General features: G+C 42.5%; 1 protein-coding gene across 1 annotated transcript in view; it reads left to right on the top strand.

The window, feature by feature from the left end:
- LOC149315903 (RNA helicase MOV-10-like) overlaps positions 1–22,079 on the top strand; it is a 43,353-nt gene that overhangs the window by 6,959 nt on the left and 14,315 nt on the right. Inside the window, exons 3-12 of the mRNA XM_089514401.1 lie at positions 994–1,118; positions 5,346–5,572; positions 7,532–7,772; positions 10,933–11,070; positions 12,480–12,633; positions 14,481–14,635; positions 15,545–15,721; positions 18,977–19,124; positions 19,961–20,122; positions 21,703–21,806. Coding sequence (XP_089370527.1) covers positions 994–1,118; positions 5,346–5,572; positions 7,532–7,772; positions 10,933–11,070; positions 12,480–12,633; positions 14,481–14,635; positions 15,545–15,721; positions 18,977–19,124; positions 19,961–20,122; positions 21,703–21,806 — 1,631 coding nt within the window. The remainder of the gene's footprint in view (positions 1–993; positions 1,119–5,345; positions 5,573–7,531; positions 7,773–10,932; positions 11,071–12,479; positions 12,634–14,480; positions 14,636–15,544; positions 15,722–18,976; positions 19,125–19,960; positions 20,123–21,702; positions 21,807–22,079) is intronic.

Raw genomic sequence — 22,079 nt, 5'->3', positions numbered from 1 at the left:
TTCCCAGTTGCTGTGTACCTTAGTCTTCCTCTGAAATACTGTATAATTTACAGAACCTGATATGTTTTGGTAGTCTCTCATCTCATCCAAGTACTTACCAGGGCTGACCCTGCTTTGTTTTCAAGATGAGACAGGATCTGGTGCCCTTAAGGTATTTAAGCCACTTGCCTTGAATATGCAACATGAATTCCAAGGAAATGAAATACCATCAGGCCTTTCTAGAAAAATATTGTGCCAATTAAGGCATGAATTCTATTGTTAATTTCAGCTATTGTTACTCTCAAACTCAATGAATCACTTGACATATTGGCCTTAATCCTTTTGGTATCTGGGACTACAGTAGACTCACTAAATCTACTAAATCTGAATAGTGAGTGAAAGCACCACTTCCTGGCAATCTCTCCTTTTCTCTCTCTTTCATTTGACACAAATACTTAATGTAAATGTCTCTCTGTTGATTTGAATTATAACAGCCCATGTTCTATATACATTGATAACTGGCTTTGGAGCAGCTATAAAATCAATCAATCTGCATTATGCTAAAAAAAGGTGGGGGACTCATGGGGTTCATGCTGTATATTTTTATCCTGTGGGGTACAGCTGTGTAATTTCCCTTGAGGAACACTCACAGAAATGAAAACAGCACATAGTCATTCTATTGACACTACAGTGCCAGCATAGTGGAGCCCACTCTGTAGTCCTTGGCATGGCAGGGGAATGGACTCTGAAGGGTTTCCCAGCTATACAGGGCAGATTGGGATGGGTGTGTGTGCATGGGTGTTTGTGTGCATAGTGGAGATGGGAGATTCATTCTGTCCATGGATCTACTCAGTTGGATACTGTAATCTAGTGACATTTGTAGTTTACTAGCTGTGAAAGTTTACCAGCTGTGAAACGGTTAATTTGTGTACCCCTGCTTTCTTCTGTGAAATTTCTTTTTTAGCAGCTGCTGGAAGCTGTCATCATATTGCTCCCTTGCTTACTATCCTACAGGTAAAGAAGAAAGTAAAGCTTACTGATCAATACTGGAGGCCACCAAATGATACTGGAGATCACCCTACCCAGCAACGGAGCTCAGGTGGTGGCCCACCTCCCCGTCGGTCACCTGCAAAGAAAAGGTATGGAATGAATATGATACAGAGGACTGGATGATTGTTGTAAATCATGCTCTGCTGCTTCATTCCAACTCATGATTCCTTTTAGGGATCTCGGGATCCCTAAGTCTGTCATCCTCCCACCTAAGCGAAATTTTTTTTTTTTGGACTTGCCATTGTTTTCATATTCTTTACAAGCTAAGAAACAGTAAGGTGTGAAAGGGATTTGGGAGTCCAAGTAAACCACAAATTGAACATGAGTCAACAGTGTGATGCAGCAGCTAACAAGGCCAATGTGATTTTAGGCTGCATCAATAGAAGTATAGTGTCTAGATCAAGGGAAGTAGTAGTGCCACTCTATTCTGCTCTGGTCAGGCCGCACCTGGAATATTGCATCCAGTTCTGGGCACCACAATTTAAAAAGGATGTTGAAAAACTGGAGCATGTCCAAGGAGGGCAACTAAAATGGTGAAGGGTCTGGAAACCATGCCCTATGAGGAACGACTTAGGGAGCTGGGAATGCTTAGTATGGAGAGGAGAAGGTTAAGAGGTGATATGATAGACCTGTTTAAATACTTGAAGGGATGTCATTTTATTTATTTATTTATTTATTTATTTATTTATTTATTTATTTGCATTATTCATACCCCACCCTTCAGCCCTAATGGCTCTCAGAGCGGCTTACAATTATTATTTTTAATAAGACATTTTATTTTAATGTCATATTAAGGAGGGAGCAAGCTTTTTTTTCTGCTGCTCCAGAGACTAGGACCCAGAGCAATGGATGAAAACTCCAAGAAAAGAGATTCCACCTCAACATTAGGAAGAACTTCCTGACAGTAAGGGCTGTCCGACAGTGGAACACACTCCCTTGGAGTGTAGTAGAATCTTCCTCCTTGGAAGTCTTTAAACAGAGGCTGGATGAACATCTGTTGGAGATGTTTTGATTTAGATTTCCTGCATGGCAGTGGGTTGGACTGGATGACCCTTGTGGTCTCTTCCAACTCTATGATTCTATGGTACTAGCCTTTTCAGTTATGGAAATAAACTGAAAAATGTAAGGCCAGAGTGACTAAGTAGCACCAGGAGATGATCAGTCACCACTCATTCTGTTGTCCTCATTTTTATCTGGAAAAAGGAAATAAATCTAATAGAAAGTAAAGAGAGAAAGAGACAGATTTTCTCGCTAAAAATTATCATAGACCAGTTCATATTTATTCGGAAGTAACTCCCGCTAGTTTGATTTTACTCTGTGTGTGCCTTCAGGTTGTCTGTCAGCTTACACCAACCCCATGTATTTTGTAGGGGTTTCTTAGGCAAGGACTATTCAGTGATGATTTTTCCAATTCCTTCCTTTGAAATATAGCCTATAACACCTGATAGTTGTTGGAGGTCTCCCATCCAAGTTACTAGCTCCCATATAAACATGTTTAGGAATGTAACCTTAATATAGTGGTGGGGAAAGTGTGGCCCACCATGGACCATATTGACCAAGGCCCTTGGGTGGGGGAAACACCACTACACCCAACTTCTCCCTTGCCCAAAGCCCCCATCACATTCCTTAAGGTGTTGTCTTCACATTGACTTCCTGTTGCAGAAAAGAATCTCCTGGGGAGAGTGCAGAAACATGGCAAAATTGCTATAGGGGTCATTTTAAGTCAATTAAAAAGTTTATTAAAAACAGTTAATGGAGTGTGGTGCTCCAGGGCCCTGTGGACTTCTGGCAGTTGCCTTCCCCAGATTAGCATTACACCTGTTCAGTATTGCTTTTTCTGGATAGTCCTGCAGCCAGAAGAGGTATGAACAAGCTCTTTCTGGTGGCATTAACATAGTGATTTCAGCCTCTGAGCTTTAGACAGGCTTCCTATAGGCTCTTGTGAGCCTTGACACTGCATCTTGTGGCAGAGCTTGCAAAACTTACTTTTTGACAATTACTCCCAGAGTGCCCCAGTTAACATGAAGGCTGTTCACATTGTGTAGAATGCAGTTACCAATTAGATTGGATTTTATGATCATATTTCACTGGTGCTAAACTAACCACAGAGGGGGCCATACTAGCTGGGATTGCAGTCCCCAGAAGTACTTGTTTCAAGCAATGGACCTTGAGTTTAATGGCAATGTTAACCTTGAACCCAAGGGTCTTTGACTGACATTCCAAAGGAAAACCAAGAATAGATTACTACTGTAAAGTCGAAAGGCTAGGTTGTCACAGCCTTTACCTGCTCATCTCCATTAGGCTGCACCAAATGAAGTTTATTAAGATATAACGCTAAATAGGATGACCAGTCAAGAAATGGGTCTGATTTCCTCCATAATTTATTTCTAGTTTTTTTAATCATGCAAGATGAAATCAAAGCTTTGCCTTCACTTTTTATTAAATTACTCTTAAGTAGCAGGGCACTTTGAATGGCTGTTTCCTATTCAATGTGGTAATCAGACAGTGTTGATTCTTTGGCAATTACAATTTTGGGGTACTGTGTGTGTCCTTTCAGGCTTCCCATTGATTTACACTGATCCCATGAATTTCATTGGGTTTTCTTTGGTAAAGAACATTCAGAATTGATTTTGCCAGTTCCTGCCTCTGTAATATATCCTACAGTATCTAGTATTCATTGGCTGTTTCCCATCCAAGTACTAACCAGGGCTGACCCTGCTTATCTTCCAAGATCAAACAGGATCTAGTGCCTAAGGATATTTAGGCCAATACGTAAATAGTTTTTTAAATAACAAATACAGTAAATCAATATCTTTATATCATCATTCAGTTACATCCCCAGGTGGTTTGCAAAATAATGAAACAATTAAAATATAAATACAAAAATGGTATTCTCTGTGGTGTTTAACAAGAATGTAAAACAGTCAACAAACCCAAAACTTTATAAAGCTTTGGAGATTTTTTTTAAAGTCTGCCTGATGTCAACAGGAATGTAAGGTAGGAAATAAAGTAAATTTATCTAGGAAAAGCAATGATATTCCAACACAAAGAAGGCCCTTCGCTTAATAGCATGACAGTGGAGCAGTTGATGTGCATCGGAAGAAAGGTATTGGCCAACTGACTCCAAGCCTTCAGTCTCCCCAGAATCATCAAGGCAGAGAGACAGAGGCTCAGCAGCAAGGAAGGGCGTGGTAAGGAGTAGCAATTTTAAAAAGCTTTCCTTCCAGCCCCAAGGAAAACTGGCCAGCTGACTCCAAGCCTTCAGCCTGCCCAAAACCACCAAGGCAGAGAGATGGAGGGGCAGGGCAGGTTTTTGACAATGGACAGCAGGTGGCAGACGATCTTAGTTACAATATTCGCCCCGAATGTCCCTCCTATGCCTGCCTGTTTTAAAATCTAAATTTAAAATGTTGAACTTGTTTATTTAAAATTTATTTATTTTAAACATTTAATTAATTTAAATGGTAATATGGTGATTGTTTTCAGTTAAGGGATAAGGGGTGGAATTTTAGTTTGTACATGTTAGATATTGTTCATGAATTTGATATATTTATCTATGTAAATGGTTTATTTTATGTATTTGTTTATCTAATTTGTAAACCGTCTTGATCCTTGGAAAGGTGGTATATAAATATTATTGTTGTTGTTGTTGTTGTTGTTGTTATTTCTTCATGCAATTCATCCTAAGTCATAAAGATTTCAAACACTTTGGACTGGATCCAAAGCAGACCTGGAGTCAGTATAGTTGACATAGCACAGGTACAGTGTAAAGATAATATCCTGTACAGTTACTGGTGTTGCATTTCATGAATATTCTTAAAAGACAGGTGTATATTATAAAGCATTGCCCCAGTCTAAACTTGGAATTACCAGCAAAGATAAATAAGATCAGGCTATCTGTAACTTTGCAATGACATTGGCTTCTGTTTCTGCTTTTGACACTGGGTAATCTCGGAATTCTTAGAGCTCTGCCATCCTCTTAAGATGGTCAACAAGATTAAAACTGTATCTAAAAACTTTGGAGAATAGAAAGGTCTTCCTGGTGCCAAAAGGACAATAAGGTAGGGAGGTTCACAGTTATCTGGGGAAAGTGTTTTACATCTGGTATGCCAACACTGAGAAGGTCCTTCTCTTAATGGTATCCCAGCTCTACAGTTGTGTGTTCTATGTTTGAAGATCATTAGTGTCATTTGAAAAGCTTTAGATCATATCTGATCAGCATTTTCACAAAACCATTGAACCCAGTCTTGCAGGTGCTCACATTCAAGGGGATATTGTGGGAAGCTCCTATTAATGTTGCAATCTCTCTTCTCCAGAGCTGAATTTGTCTCTGAGAAGAATGGAATTGACATAGTTTCTACGTGTGATGTGGGGAATGGTAAAATCAGTTTCCATGTGTCCCCAAATCGGAGTGTGAGGATCCGCATTGAAGTAAAGAATAATGGGACAAATGAGGTGACATTGTGCAAGTACAGAAAGTTACCTAAACGGCATGAATTCACCTTTGAAGCTTCTGTACCCACACCTGTAAGAATACCACCAGGTAAAGTCTGAATATCAGCATTATGCTTTTTTCAGAATACAACTCTCTGCAAGGTGGGGGGTGCTGGGAATTGTAGTTCAAAAATAACTTTTCCAGGCTCTGGTGATCAGTATATTTATTTGTTGTTAACACATTGCTTGAGTTGTGCCCACTTCTTAGTATGTGAAGTGAATAATATCTTACTGCAATCAGTAATTAAACAGCTACAGAAGTATTGTCCAAAACTCCTCCCATCTTCACTGATTTAAAGTAGAACCTCATAAACAAGCTCAAAGGGTTTTGTTGCACATATGAATGATGCCTAGAGCTTAAATCTTGGCATATCTCCCAACCCAAGAAGTTTCACACAACTGTGATCAAATTGGAGGTGTTACTTTCTCTAAATGTTTTTCCCATCGAAGCTGACAGGCCTATGTAAGCTTTGCCTGGCACAAAGGACTGGAAGAGAGTAGTAGTGGTAGTAGAAGTAACAGGTATCTTGGAGTTTCTTATTGAAAATGTAGTGCTGCAATTAGTTTGTATGAAGGGGTTCCAACTTTGAACGTATAAAGTTGAGTGGGACCTTGGGCACTGTCCATAATGTTATCTAAAGTAATTGAAGGTAGGCTCAGTGTGAGTGAACGTTTATACATGAAGCTGACTTATATTAACTCAGGCAATATAACCAAATACTGTAAACTCTGGATTCTTTCATATCTCTACCTACAGATTCCTGGTATTTCTTGGTGGTTTCCCACCATCTATGTAGCACTTAAACCTGTCCCTGTCTGGCTTCTGAAATCAGGTGATACTAAGGATATTTCCACACTATACAGTTATAGCGCTTTAATATCACTTTAACTGTTTTGGCTCTGTCCTATGAAATCCCAGGATGTATAGTCTGATGAAATACTTAGAATGTTCTGGCAGGGAGCTCTATTGCCGTAGTTCAGGAGACTATGCTAGATTTCTAGCCTTCAGACTACAAATCACAGGTTTCCATTGGATGATGTCATGACCAGTAAATTGGTAACAAACTGCTGTAATTGTGCAGTACAGGTACACTTTGGGAATGTTTAGATGAGATGGAGGCATTAAGCATTTTACTACAGGAAAGACGCAACTGAGTTAGAATTACTCTGAGTAGTGTTAAGCATGGCATGGATTTCCTGGGTTAAGTTCATTGACCTACCCTATTTCTTTCTCACCATCACTCCACATCCCCATTGTGTACTATCTCATTAAAGATTGCATTTCCCCCCTAATGTCTAAGGATAAAATATTACCAGATTTTGGAGAAAATGAACAAATATTGCAAATTTATTCAGTGATGTTGAAAACTCTAAAGTAATTACTATAATTGTTATTTGTATATTTTACACTTATCCCTCCATATTCGCTAGGGTTAGGGGCAGAAGACCCCCGTGAATATGGAAAAACCGCAAATAACAAAAACACCATATTTTTACTGAGAGGACATCTCTCTAGGAATCTCTAGGTCCTCCAGTGCAACTCTGTGGTTGATGTCCGACAGATACTGACCATAGAACTGCCCTGGAGAAGCTACAAAGGCCTAGTAGAGTTATCTCTAGGGCTTTCAGTGCAACTTTTAGTTAAAGTTGACCATAGAGTTGCGCTGGAGGACCTAGATATTCCTAGAGAGAACATATCAATCAAATCCGCAAATACCAAAGCCGCAAATATGGAGGGATGACTGTACTCTATAAAATATGAAAGAATTCACCTCCAAACAGGCATGACTTCTATTTACTTGATACATTTATTACATACAACCCATTGATAATTTTTAATTTGCATTACGTATTTGTGGAGGGGGATATATGCTGTTGTCTCTTAATTTCAAGTATTATTGTCAAAGTCATATTGAAAAGACAAACAAAACAAAACAACCAAGCACCCACTCCTTCTTCCTGGTGGCTTATAATGTAAAGAGGGTTTTTTTTTTTTTTTTGTCTTCAGGGGGAAAATATGAGTTCCTGGTGAGCTGTCTGACACAGGACTATGGCTTCTTTCCTGTCACTCTGATGTTTGATTTCATGAGTGAGCAGAATGAACCCTTCACCATAGGACGTTTCATGTCTGCTGTCGCCAATAGCAAATTAGCAGAACAGCTGGGTCCCACAGCACCTTACCAACCGTATCAAGCCAAACTTCACAAACCTCAGGTTGTCACAGTAGTAGATGGTGTCCCACCAAATGAGTAAGTGAGGATTTTCCAATATTCTCTGTTGCACTGCTTGTATGAAGTCGTCTCTCATTTCTTCCACAAACTACTCAGTTCCATACTCTTTCTGAATTCCTTTCTGGAAAGAGCCTTGCTGTTTCTTACCTGTTTCCCCTTGCCCTCTAAGAGTGTATCTGTACTACATAGTTGCATGTATCTGTTACGTGTTTTCCTCATGTCCTCTAAGAGTGTATCTGTACTATAGCACCCTAAATTGTCATGGCTCTGTCTTGTGGGATCTTGAGATTTGTAGTGTGATCTGGCAACATACAGTTATCTTCTAGACACTTCTAGTACTGTTCAGTGGAGTTCAGTAGAGCTCCCCAGCTGAGAACTGATTCTCTCACCAAACTACAAATCCCAGGATAGAGCCATGTAATGTAGATACACTCTAACTCTCCATGTGCATTTTGAAAGAACCAGCATTTCCATTCTCTATATCAGAGGTAGGCAACCTTTTTGAGCCGGGGGCCGGGTTGCTGTCCCTCAGACAACTGGGGGGCCGAAGCAAAAAAATAAATAATTAAAAAATTTTAAAAAATTAAATAAATAAATAAACCAGGACAAATGTAGGACAAAATTTTCAAATGGAGGGCACTTTTTTTATAAAAAGTGGAGGACACGCAAAAATTATTGCTGATTTTTTTAAAAATGTTAATATAAATGCATGTTTCGGAGGCTTCTATAGACAATTGCCCCTCTTGCCCGCCACTTGCCCCCCTTGCCTGCCGCTTGCCCCCCATGCCCACCTCCTCCTGATAGGCCAAAGGCCCCTTGCCCTCGTGCGAGAGGCCAAAGGCTCCAGCGGGAATCGGCAGCAGGACCAGGCTGAGGCCGGTCCCAAGGCCTTGCCGGGCCGCATCCGGCCCGCAGGCCGCAGGTTGCCTACCCCTGCTCTATATCCTGCCCAGCTGATATGGGTCTCTCAAACATCTGCCAATGTCACCTTTTTATAGAACACTTTACTCTTCATCAGTGCCAAATACAGTCAGTCCACACCATACGCAGGTTTCCCTCATGTGGCTTTCAGCTTACACTGAAGGCACAGTACAATTAAATGAATGGCATGCACATCTGTAGTGTGTGTGCCGTGCCACGTGCATGTATCCCATTGTTTTCTATAGGGTTTTCCCCTTATTCTGGGGGGGGCGGGGCGGAACAGATGCCTTGCATAAGGGGAGAGCTGACTGTAAATGGTAGATCATAAATCTGTAATGATAAGTAGGACTGGAGGATGATGGAGTTGGAAGTATTGCTATTTTTTATGGCCATATTATATTTGTAAATATGTACAGTCCTCCCTCCATTCTCGCGGTTTTGGAACCTGCGTCCCTCACTTATGCATGAATGTAATTTATTCCTCCTCCTAAATCTTCCATGAGGTTTGTCATACATGTTCCACCTTCACCAGAACTATCTAATGTTTATATATGTATATACTTCATCCACTATGCATCCAGTGAATCACAACAAGTGAATGGCAGCCACAGAAAATGATAGTATAATGTCTACAAAGATGTCAAGTGTTGTGTGTATGTGTATGAATCTGTTGATTACATTTATTTTTCAGCCAAGTTGGTCAAGAACTGCCCACTCCCTTCAGTTCAGTAAACCAGTCTTCTTTATTTTAACAGCAACCTTTATTTCAGGGACCAGAGAAGTTAACAGTATGGCTTTTGCAGAAAGAACTACCATGATACACAGATGCATACAGAGTTAGCAGGGTACCCTACTAAATGAATATATGGATATTCACAGGCTCCCCCCGCCATTTGTTCACAAACCATTCCTACAGCCAATGTTGTTCATCTTCCGCCCTTTTCCCAGACAGCTCTCCCAAACCCTTTCAAGCTGCTCACATACCTGGCCTTGGTGAATAATGGTACTACCTTCTTCCCCCACACATCTAGCTAAGCAATTATTTTATTTTGCAAAGGAACCATAAATCCCATTGACTCTACCACCAATCTCCTTCTCCATTATTATATGTTTCTCTAAGGCATAAACAGTAGCAATACACAGTAATAAAACAGCAAATAGAAATAAATCTGCAAAGAGCATAGCACAACTATTTTTCAAGGCAAGATCTGACAGGTCTTGATATACACATTTGTATTTATTGCCATCTCTTGCTCCCTGGCAATTTAAGTTGAATTGTCAAGGTTTCAGGGTCTTCCCTCCAGAAGAAGAGAGTAGAAGGACTTTACAGCTGGACTCTAGGCTTGTGGATGATAAATATATATGATACCTTGCATGAGGAAAATCTACACCCTTGGACCGTCAGGGTTTAAGATAGAGGTATGCAAAGCAGGGCTGTGGAGCTGTATGCTGCTCCTGAGATAGTATATGTGGCCCTCAACACCTTCAGATTGGCTGGCTTTTTTCTGGCAAAAAGTGTATTGCTTTTCTTGGAAGCCTCATGGCTTTTCACCTTTTAACTAGGTTTTGCAGGCTCCACATATGCACAGTTTGACATTTAAGCATATCAGGTATTTTTTCAGATGCAGAAATGCTCTTCTAACCATTTTGTTTTCTGGGTTTTTTGGGGTGGGGTTATCCAGTGAAAAATGGGGCATTTTGGCAGTCTGTACAGATCCTAGAGTACTGAGGGACAGAAAATTGATCCATGGGCTTGCTACAGCTGCCCAACTCTACTCTAGACCTTCTAACTATTTGGCTTGCAGATCCCATTGGGCCTGCTCAGCATGACCAATAGTAAGGGACTGTATGAGTTGAAATCTAAAATCCTTAAAGACCAGAGGTTCCTGCTGTAGATAGCCTGTGTCTCTGGTATTTGATCACTGTGCATGGCCTTTCAGATGTACATCATCACCTGGTGATACCATCCTTAAGAAATAAGCAGGCCTGTATGAATGTAGCATTTATCATTCCATTTTGCCCATGTCTGGAATGCCAGTTTTAATATTTCCTGGATCCTAGTTGTAGCAGCCTGTTCTAGCTGTTTGGATTGACCTTACGAAACTTGCAGGCAAGGGGTGCCAAATGCCCATGCAGTAACATTCTCTTAGTATTAGGAAATATCACTGTTACCATTGCAGACTGCTTGCCCTGCTCTACTGAGCTCTAGTCAACACCTTGATGCCACACAACCTTGTTCTTTATTTTACTACTTCAGCTTTTTAGAATATGAACTAAAACTAACACAAAAACTGAAGTTCTACAAATATCCACCAGACTTGAAGGATCTGGTTAAGTTCCTGACTGCAGGCTATGCACCCAGTGATGACATCCGTGACAGAGTTGCTCAGCTCAGGTAAGTGCCTGAGAAATAGAAAATTACTCGTTTCACTTCCTTCTTACCATCTATCCCTTTCAAGAGTGTTTGGCTGATGGGAAGGCTACATCCTTGCACAAGACATATAAATAATACTTTCAGGAAAAGAACGGTTGCTTCCCATTTATTCAAACTCAGGTGGAAAACATATGCTGTATTCCAGTTAGAACCCATTTAGAATTCCATTCACAAGTTTATGCAGCAATTTTTATCAATAGGAACTTCTAGGGCACAAATGGAAATCATATGGTCTTCCAGGTGTTGTTGGACTACAACTCTCAGCAATCCTAGCCAACATAGGCACTGGTGAGGAAACCTGAAGAATGCATTTGAAGCCTGTATCTTGGTACAGGCTCAGCTGATCCAGCTTCAGGGTGACGAGGAGAGAGCGGAAGGGTGGCAGGGCATTTTCCTGCAGGAAAGGTATTGCCATGGCGGCTTGCCGGCAGGGAGCGGATTATAGGCCCTGGCAGACCGTGCACCCTGGCTCAGTGCCCCCGGACTGAAGGAAGGTCTCCTGCTAGCCCCCGAGGCAGAGCTAGGCTGGGGGTGCAAAAGAAGGAGGTAATGAGGGAGGGTAGGAAGGGGGTGGAAAAGAGTGGGGGGGAGAGGAGGGGGAGCTGGTAAACCCATGAATAATCAAAACTGCGAGTACCAAAGGGACAACTGTAGTTTGTTTTTGACTATGATACCACCGTGTTACAGATGCATGCACACATATCCCCCCCCCCCCAAAAAAAAAAATCAGGCATTAGAAATATTCGTATAATTTGCTGTCCTAAAATAAGGGAAACATGTATTCACTGCAGATGTGTAAAAGGCATGAAAGGGATAACTAGGGGCAAGTTATACCCTTGCCTCTTCTGTCCTCTGTTAAATTCTGGCAGGACCTCCCAAATGCTTATTTTATATACTCGACTTTAAGTCGACTTCATGTATAAGTTGAGGGCAGGTTTTAGGACCAAAATTATGGATTTTGATATGACCTGTGGATAACTTGAGGGTTCTATTTAGGGTCATGAACAAAGGATCTAAAGGATGAAGCAAAGGAAAACAATGCCAAAAAACTTAGAAAATTCCAGCAGGTATAATTGTGCTCACACTAAAGGCTGGATGGATGAGGGAGTAAAGGGGGAGTCAGTGCTGCCAAGAGAGATTACATTTTTGCCTTTCACCAAGGGATGGATTCTTTTTTTTAAAGGGGTTAAATTACAGTACTTACTTTGACCCATGAATAAGTCAACTCACTTTTTGGAGGTCAATTTTTTAGTTAAAATTTCTAGACTTACACATAGTATAGACAGTAGATTTAGAGTGATTGGATTTAGAGTCACCCTGTTAAGGTGGGTGAGTTAAGCTCAACAGGATGTTATTTTGCACTTATATAGAAGTAACCTGAAAGCTCCCCTTCAGTTCGACAAGTATTGTGACAAGTTTTGCCTACTCCTTCACCTGGAAGAGATCCAAATGGAGGTGGACATCCATGTATATGATATGGAAAACGTTCCTATGGTTGCTGATCGGAATCTTCTCGTCCTGGAGGTGAGCAAGATATAATCAAGGGTTTGTAGAGTAATGGCTGGAGCAGAGGTGAGAATTGTGCATCCCACTGGGACATCCAGTATGGTTCTTCTCTGTCAAAAAAAAATGTTGATCTAGGGCTGAAAAATATTTCCTGGGTCTGGATTCCTTGTTAGGATGTTCTTGAGGAGGCCATCTTCAAAGGCCGTGAAAAAGGGCCCAATGCCTCCCCAAAAGTGACCAGGAGTGAAAGAATGTCAGCTCTGGTTGCCACAATTGTGCTGTGCATCACTCCACTGTCTTGGAGGAATGATCCTCAAAGCCCTGGAGTGTGCCCACCTCTGAGCTGGCATACTATGTTTGAATGGGAGAAACCTTTCTGATCATGCTCAATGGGTGGCCTTTGGGTACATTTCTGTTTCTCTGCCTAAGGGGTGAAACAGACCACCCCAAAGGGGCAGCTTTGGATTGCTGCCTTGGCAATTGCATGCCATAGCTCCAATCTGCTATGTCACTGGCCAAAAAAGGAGTGGTTTTGAACCACTCCTTTTTCGGCTGCAGAAAATCCGCCTTTAGCAGCTGTTCCACAGCCCCGTGGCAGCTTTACAGCATGTTAGGAGCTTGCAGCATGTAATTGCTACTCCTCCAAGACACCTGGAAGCTGGCCCACATGTGGGCAGCTGGAAGCCAACTTTCGAGTGGATTCAGAGATTGCAGCATCAAAATGCCGCTTTCTGAAGCTGCCCGGATGGCAGTGCAAAGGGGTGGTCTGTTTCACCGCTAAGTTATCTCTCGGGGTGGTTGTAATGCTGAACTATAGCAGCTAAAGCAAAGCCATAATAGCTCCTGAGCATTTTACAGTGAACACAAATTCAAACAATTCAGTTACCATATATACTCGACTATAAGTCAATCTCATGTATCAGTTGAGGGCAAGTTTTCGGACCAGAATTATGGATTTTGGCATGACCCCATGGATATGTCACGTGTAAAACTTGGAGGATGCCAGTGGCAAGAGGGAAACAGCAATCAATATGAGGCTTCAGCTTTCACTCCAGAGACAGGGAAGCACATGGGTGGGAGGCTCTATTTATCAAGGACTCTATCTGCTTGGCTCAGGACAGAAAGAAACTGCATGGGGAAAGCTGCTATCACATTACCATACTGACCCATAAATAAGTTGACCTAAGATTTTGGGGTCACTTTTAGGGCATAAATTTTTAGACTTATAGGCAAATACATACATGGTAAATCAGCCATATTAGTATTTGTGTGGACAGCTACATACACCCATCACCAGGTTTCACAGTGTTGCAGCCACATCTTCTTTGGCCTCCTTGATCCCATTTCCATTTTTGTCATTTTTGAAAGTTATTTTTGAAAATGCCGGTTTTATTTTTATTTTTTTAAAAATATTTTGTGCAAAATGCCCTATTGCACCACTTAACTGCAGGGCAATTTTATCATGCCCCCCCTTGGTTTGTTGAAGACATTTTAAAAACCATAAATGAACTAGGACTTGTTTTAGGTTTCAAAAAAAAAAAGGCTGTCCTACATCTGTCAGAACCCAAAAGGAACAAAAACAAGGCAGATTTGCCCCCCTCTTGGATGGAGAACATTTTGTATAAAAAACAAAAAATATTTAAAAAGTCAAGGATTGACTTGGAATTTGAATATTTTACGGGCCAGGGACAATTCTTTCACTCTTGCTCTAGCTGTAGACAGCTGTGTATGTGTGTGTATTTACAAGAGAGAGAGAATGAAGAATAGACTAAGTCCTCTAACTATTGCCTTATCACCTTTAGGTAATTGTTGGGGACATAGGGATGAATGTTATTTTTCCACACTGGTCCTGTCTTTTACTCCAGGCACCTGGCGTTGCAGAGAACCGCCCATCAGTACTGAAAGGTGATCATCTTTTTGTGACCTTGGCTGAAGAGCAACGACAGCAGCCAGTTGTGCAGTATAAAGGCTATGTTCATGGTGTGGAGCTGGACAGAGTCAAGCTGGGTTTCTCTGAAAAGTGAGTTATTTATCTTGAGGTTTGGAATTCCTAGAAATAGGTTTCAGGTTGCCAGTTACTAAACTGAACTACTTGTATTTTGGGGCATGAGATGGGTTGAAATTTAGAAGGTAACATTTAGAATTCTGAAGAGCCTGGGAACAGCCTTGATAAGCCTAAATGATGAAATGTTTGGATACACTATGTCTTGGACAGAGTTCAAGCATCCAGTGACAGGCAAACACCTGCCAAAGAGAGCAAAAGATATAAGGGGCTGTAACACTATAGGCTGATTTGGAAAGCAGTTGCAGCTGGTGGCTACTATGGCACTGAATCCTCCCTGAGTGTCTCCCCCCCCCCCCCAATTCTAAATCAGCGATCCAAAGTGGTGGTAAAGCCTGTCCCTAAGATAGGTTCCACACTTTGGATAGTTCCTGTAAAATTTATACTGAGGCATGGAGCAGATTGTTCTCTCTACCAAGATCAAAACCGCCAGTCACCACTGCTGAAAAACAGATTGGGTAGGAGAGGTGAATTAAGTCAGATGGTGTTTTGCATGTTGTTTAGTGAAGTGATTAAGAACAGAAGTCCTTGAGATTTAAGGGAAGTAGTGGAAGAAGTTAAAGATGAAGGATGGTATGGTACTGAAGTTGGTTGGCTGGTAGGTAAGAGAGCTTGACTGTGGGATTTGGAAAAGTTACTTTTTGGACTGCCATGCTTACTGAAGGATCTTGAGAACTGTACCCCAAAATGGTAATTGTTCAAAGTTCAGGAGAGGTTGTAGAAAAAACAGCATGAGAGAAAGTAAGCAATTTGATAGTTAGAAAGTGTGATACTGAATTTGGTACCCTGCATGAGGAATTGCTGAGGCTTAAGTGACTCAAGTTCAGCAAAGCTTCATGCTTGTTCATATATTCTTCCTTTTCCCAGACTGCGATCTAATTTCATCAATAAAATGAAGTTTAATGTGTCCTTCACTTTCAACCGTCTGCCATTACGCCTCCAACATCGTGCTGCTGAGCTTGCCCAAAAGAAGCAGCTGCAACACCTGCTTTTCCCATCTTTGTCTTATGGGCAATCCCTACTTTCTGCCAGTCAGCACCTCAAGTGAGTAAATGGGAATGGGATGGGCAGGGAAAGAATGGATATGGGCAGAAGTTCCTTCTTGGTTTAGAGCAGGGGTAGGCAACCTTTTTGAGTCGGGGGCCGGGTTGCTGTCCCTCAGACAACTGGGGGGCCGAAGCCGGAGGGTGGAGCTTCCACCCTCCAGGGGCGGAGCCTCCACCCTCCAGGGGCGGAGCTGCACATGGGGGTGGAGCTTCCACCCTCTGGGGCAGAGCCACATGCCAGGGCGGAGCTTCCACTATCCGGGGGCGGAGCCACATGTCAGGGGCGGAGTTTCCACCCTCCAGGGGCGGAGCCGCATAATATTTGCAAGAAGCTACTAGGGCCGGCAATGCCATAACACAGGAAAAACGCATGCACACTGTCTCAACCCACAAAAGAGCAAGCAAGTCCATGTGGGGGGATTTTACAAAGAGAATCCCAAAGGAGAACAACAACAATAATAAGAGCAATATTTGCAAGAATGGAAGCAACTAGGCAAGGCCACAAAACAGCAAAAAATGCATGCCACTATCTCAACCCACAAAAGAGCAAGCAAGTCCATGTGGAGGGATTTTACAAAGAGAATACCAAAGGAGAACAACAACAATAATAAGAGCAATATTTGCAAGAATGGAAGCAACTAGGCAAGGCCACAAAACAGCAAAAAATGCATGCCACTGTCTCAACCCACAAAAGAGCAAGCAAGCCCATGTGGGGGGATTTTACAAAGAGAATACCAAAGGAGAACAACAACAATAATAAGAGCAATATTTGCAAGAATGGAAGCGACTAGGCAAGGCCACAAAACAGCAAAAAATGCATGCCACTGTCTCAACCCACAAAAGAGCAAGCAAGTCCATGTGGAAGGATTTTGGAAAAAGAATACCAAAGGATAACAACAACAATAAGAGCAATATTTGCAAGAATGGAAGCGACTGGGCAAGGCCACAAAACAGCAAAAAATGCATGCCACTGTCTCAACCCACAAAAGAGCAAGCAAGTCCATGTGCAGAGATATTTTACAAAGAGAATACCAAAGGAGAACAACAACAATAATAAGATCAATATTTGCAAGAATGGAAGCAACTAGGCAAGGCCACAAAACAGCAAAAAATGCATGCCACTGTCTCAACCCACAAAAGAGCAAGCAAGTCCATGTGGAGGGATTTTGCAAAAAGAATACCAAAGGATAACAACAACAATAATAAGAGCAATATTTGCAAGAATGGAAGCAACTAGGCAAGGCCACAAAACAGCAAAAAATGCATGCCACTGTCTCAACCCACAAAAGAGCAAGCAAGTCCATGTGGAGAGATTTTACAAAGAGAATACCAAAGGAGAACAACAACAATAATAAGAGCAATATTTGCAAGAATGGAAGCAACTAGGCAAGGCCACAAAACAGCAAAAAATGCATGCCACTGTCTCAACCCACAAAAGAGCAAGCAAGTCCATGTGGAGGGATTTTGCAAAAAGAATACCAAAGGATAACAACAACAATAATAAGAGCAATATTTGCAAGAATGGAAGCAACTAGGCAAGGCCACAAAACAGCAAAAAATGCATGCCACTGTCTCAACCCACAAAAGAGCAAGCAAGTCCATGTGGGGGGATTTTACAAAGAGAATACCAAAGGAGAACAACAACAATAATAAGAGCAATATTTGCAAGAATGGAAGCGACTAGGCAAGGCCACAAAACAGCAAAAAATGCATGCCACTGTCTCAACCCACAAAAGAGCAAGCAAGTCCATGTGGAAGGATTTTGGAAAAAGAATACCAAAGGATAACAACAACAATAAGAGCAATATTTGCAAGAATGGAAGCGACTGGGCAAGGCCACAAAACAGCAAAAAATGCATGCCACTGTCTCAACCCACAAAAGAGCAAGCAAGTCCATGTGCAGAGATATTTTACAAAGAGAATACCAAAGGAGAACAACAACAATAATAAGAGCAATATTTGCAAGAATGGAAGCAACTAGGCAAGGCCACAAAACAGCAAAAAATGCATGCCACTGTCTCAACCCACTTTCTTTCTCTCCCTTCCTCCCTCCCTATCACTCCCACCTTCTCACCTTTTCTCTCTCTCTCTTCTCCTCTCCCTCCCTCCCTCCCTCTCCTCTCCCTCTCAGCTTTTCTCTCTCTTCTCCCCTCCCTCCCACCCACCCTTTCTCTCTCTCTCCTCCCCTCCCTCCCTCCCTCTCTTTCCTCTCCCTCCCACCCTTTCTCTCTCTCTCTCTCTCCTCCCCTCCCTCCCTCTCTCTTCTCTCCCTCCCACTCTCTCTCTCTCTCCTCCTCCCCTCCCTCCCTCTCTCTCTCTCTGCCTCCTCCTCCTTCCCCCCCGCCCCTCCATTTATAGGAGGGAGGTGGGCGGGGCCAGGAGGGAGGTGGGCGGGGCGCATTTGAAGGCCCGGTGCGGCTCCTGGAGCCCCGATTCAGGGCTCCAGATGCCGCATCAGGCCTCCCAGGGGCCCGGTGAGGCTGCTGAAGCCCCGTTTCAGGGCTTCGGCTGCCGCATCGGGCCTCCCAGAGGCCCGGTGCGGCTCCTGGAGCCCCGTTTCAGGGCTCCAGAGGCCGCATCGGGCCTCCCAATGGGCGCCACCATTTTGCCCTTCAAAATGGCGGCGAAGTCTCACGCGGCCTTTATGGTCGCGCGAGACTTTGCCGCCATTTTGAAAGGCAAAATGGCGGCCGGAGCGGCCGAAATCGGCGGCGATTTCGGCGGCAGGAGGGAGCGGGGGCCGGCAGAAAGGCGCCCGCGGGCCGCATCCGGCCCACGGGCCGGAGGTTGCCGACCCCTGGTTTAGAGATACTCTGGATGTATTAGATCTGTCTGGAATTCTGAGGAGTATGGGGTCTGAGGTAGCATTGACTTTACTCACTTAGGCCCAGTACATACCAACCTTTCAAGCGCCCTCGTCATGTGTGAGGGTTTCCTGGGGGGCAGAATGCCCACACACCCCACAACCCTCACACACATGTTGTCACTCTGTATACATGTTACATAAGTGCCACGCAGTGTCCACACACTTACGTAACGAGTGCGCCAGTGGTGCACTTGTTACACCGCCACTGTGGCATAAAAAGCCCACTTTTTGCGGGTTCTTTTTCGGCCAGCGGGTAGCCGTGCCATTTGGCGGCTAAGGCTTCCCTCCGACAGAAAAACAGGCGCTGGCAGATTGCCGTTTTTGGGCGGTCTGTACCATGCCTTAGCTATCTGTTTTCTCTCTTCCTCTCTTTTTCTTACACATAAGTCTATATAATCCTAATCTTGAGAAAAATGAAGAACAGAGGAAAGCTGTCTATCAAGTGGTAGCAGGAACCTCCCGACCAGCCCCATACCTTATATTTGGACCTCCTGGTACTGGCAAGACTGTCACCATGGTGGAGGCCATCAAACAGGTGAGGAAAGAGCTTCAAATACACTGCAGTTTGGGCAGACCTTACAGAAAGTAGTATTTTGTGCTACACCTTTTTTGGACTTTAACTTCCCAGTGACTATGCTGTGTATTTTGGAAAGCTGTAGTCCAAAAAAGTAACTTTACTAAGCTCGAGTTTTGGGAAGTGAGACATTCTTGCTTAGAATATTTATTCATTTATTTATTTGCCTGTCTTTCTCCTTGTACATGGGACCTGGATACCTGCCTTGTTTAAAATAAAAAACAATTGAGAGCCTCAAGAGCCTGGTTTTGCATAATCCCTTGCTAGCATCCTGCTAGTTGTGTTAATACCATTCATACTGCACAGTTGTTGCACCATGATTCCACTTTTAACTGTCATGGCAATTTCCTTTGGAATCTTGGGTTTGTAGCTTGGTGAGACGCTAAAGCTCTCTGCTGAGATTTCTCAATGCCCCTCCATAAATTTCAAATAAGTAGGATAGAACCATGACCATTAATGTAGAATCATAATGCTTTGATTATGCAGTGTGTGAAAGGGTCCCTAATTTTAGGGGCTAATCAAAGCTGTGCTTGGACTTCAGAGGAAGAGTACCAGGGAACACCGATGTACAGGTAGGGCTTGGAAAGAATCTTGCCTGAAATTGTGGAGAGCCATTACTGCCAATCAGAGTTGACACTGCTGGATTTGATGGACCCACAGTCTGATCCAGTACAAGGCGCATTCTCCCTGTATTCCTTAATGTGGGCCATTCTCAAGATAGCACTTGATCTCTCTGGTGAAGCCTGGAAGTGTGGCCTTTCTGAAAATTACATATCTCCTATTTATATTCTCCTTAGGTGCTGCACTGCATTGAGGGTTCCCGTGTACTTGCTTGCGCCCCTTCCAACAGTGCCTGTGACCTGCTCTGCCAACTGCTTAAACAACACTTGGAAAAGAGGACTATATACAGGATGAATGCCAGCAGCAGGGATTATGGCACAGTCCCTGAGGATATCAAGGTATGTATTAGTTTTTTTCTTCAAGTTTCTTTTTCTGGCAGGACTTCTTTCTTCTTCTTGTGATGTTTGGAAACAGTAATGGAGTGGAGAGGCAATAAACTGAAGTTGAGTTCTGCTATAATAAGTGTTCTGTGGATCAGTAGTTATCAATTCCAGAAATTAGGGAAGCAACTATTGCTAGGAGCAGCAAAATAGTAGCAACTTGAATTTAGAATTACAATGGACTGAGCTTCCAAATGCACTAAGGTTTCAAGCCCTATCAAGTATCTAGCTCTCTGCATTTCTTCTTGTTGTTTTATTCATTTAGCCCTTTCCCCAATAACGGAGTTTAAAGTGGCTTACAAAAATACTAAAACCAAAACAGATTAAAATAAATACAAAAATGTATACACACATGCACAAGTTATTTTATAATGCAATTAATCTATAAAATTAAAGCTATTTAAACATTCATTACAATAGAATATAAAAATCAACAAGACAGCACAATGTTACAAGCCAACTGCTATCCGTTTCCAAAAGTATGTATGTGCCTTCAAGTTTCCTGTTCACTCATGGTGTGAGTTTCATGACATTTTCTTAGGCAAGGAATACTCAGAGGTGGTTTTGTCTGTTCCTTCCTCTGAAATATAGCCTACAGCACCTGATATTTCTTGGCAGTCTCCCATCCAAGTACTAACCAGGGCTGACCTTACTTAGCTTTCAAGATCAAATGTGATCATGTGTCTTTAGAGAGGAAAGTGTGTCAGATCAAAACAGTTTTCACTTCCCGGCAGAAAATAGCAAAGTGGGAGCCATTCTAGGCTCACCATGGAACAGGGGAGGTTAGTTCCAAAGTCTGCAAGAACCACTGAGAAGGTCCTCTTCCTTGCTCCCACCACACAAGCCTGGGATTGAGAGAAAAGCTTCCCCAGGAGCTCTCAGAACACATGGGAGAGCACCCTCCTTCAGATAGACCCAATCATTTAAAGCCTTTAATAATTAGGATTCAAGTAAACATCAGTCAACTGTTTTTATGATCAGCAGAGGAAGAGTATTGTATTGGCAGACCCCAGAGTCTACTCAAGATGCTGAGCAGCAAATGGCAGGCTTCTCCTCTTTATTCTTGGTAATAAAAAATAAGACTGGAGCAAAAAAAAAAAAGTAACAATTTTGCTGCCTCTTCATGACATTGAAGATGAGCTGCTGTCTAATGGTAGGGCCTGTCTAATGGTATGGTGTTGCCCTGTCTTTGCAACCTCTCCCCATGGAATTTCAGGCTTGTCCCCACATTTTCTCAAACGGATGGATGTTATATTTATTTCTTCAGACTTTCAGTCTTCGATTCCAAAGACATTAATTGTTCATAATGATTTTAAGGAGGTTTATAGTTTTTGCTGAGATGTTCTGTGATGTTCCCCTGTATTCAAATGCTGGTAGAAGGGTGGAGCATAAGATTATTTAATAAATTTAATTGAATTCAGACTCATAACACCAATAGCCTGATAGACTCTCCTCCTCTTACAATAATACACGAAAGAGGTTACTAGGCAATGGAGCACCACTTCCAGGCTCTGTCTGATACCTGTTTTTACTTCTAGCCCTTCTGTAATTGGGACAAGACAAAGAGGTGCCCTGTCTTTCCCCCAAAAAAGGAGCTGCAAAACTACCGGGTCATCATCACTACCTTGGTGACAGCAGGAAGGTATGAAGAGCCAGGCACTATGGAGTTTGTCAAACGGGATGGGAGGCTCTCAATTTCAGAAGAGAAGATAGCGAGGTCAATTCAAAAATTCACACAATTACGTGATTACTTATCACAGCTTAAATTCGCTGTAATGGCCTCCCCGAACGTGATCCAGATCCTGTGCAAAGTAAGTCAGTGGGTTCTTAATTGCGAATTGGCACCCTTGCACATGCTCAATGAGACTCCAGATAACTGGAGCATAGCATATTTAGGCGAGTGAGAGAGAGGAAC

This window comes from Sceloporus occidentalis, unplaced genomic scaffold (genome assembly GCF_023333645.1).
Source record: "Sceloporus occidentalis isolate IW3139 unplaced genomic scaffold, rSceOcc1.0.p SCAF_3, whole genome shotgun sequence".
In the NCBI taxonomy this organism is placed as follows: domain Eukaryota; kingdom Metazoa; phylum Chordata; class Lepidosauria; order Squamata; family Phrynosomatidae; genus Sceloporus; species Sceloporus occidentalis.
The sequence above is the reverse complement of the archived record's forward strand: the minus strand, read 5'-3'. Positions and strand labels throughout refer to the sequence as shown.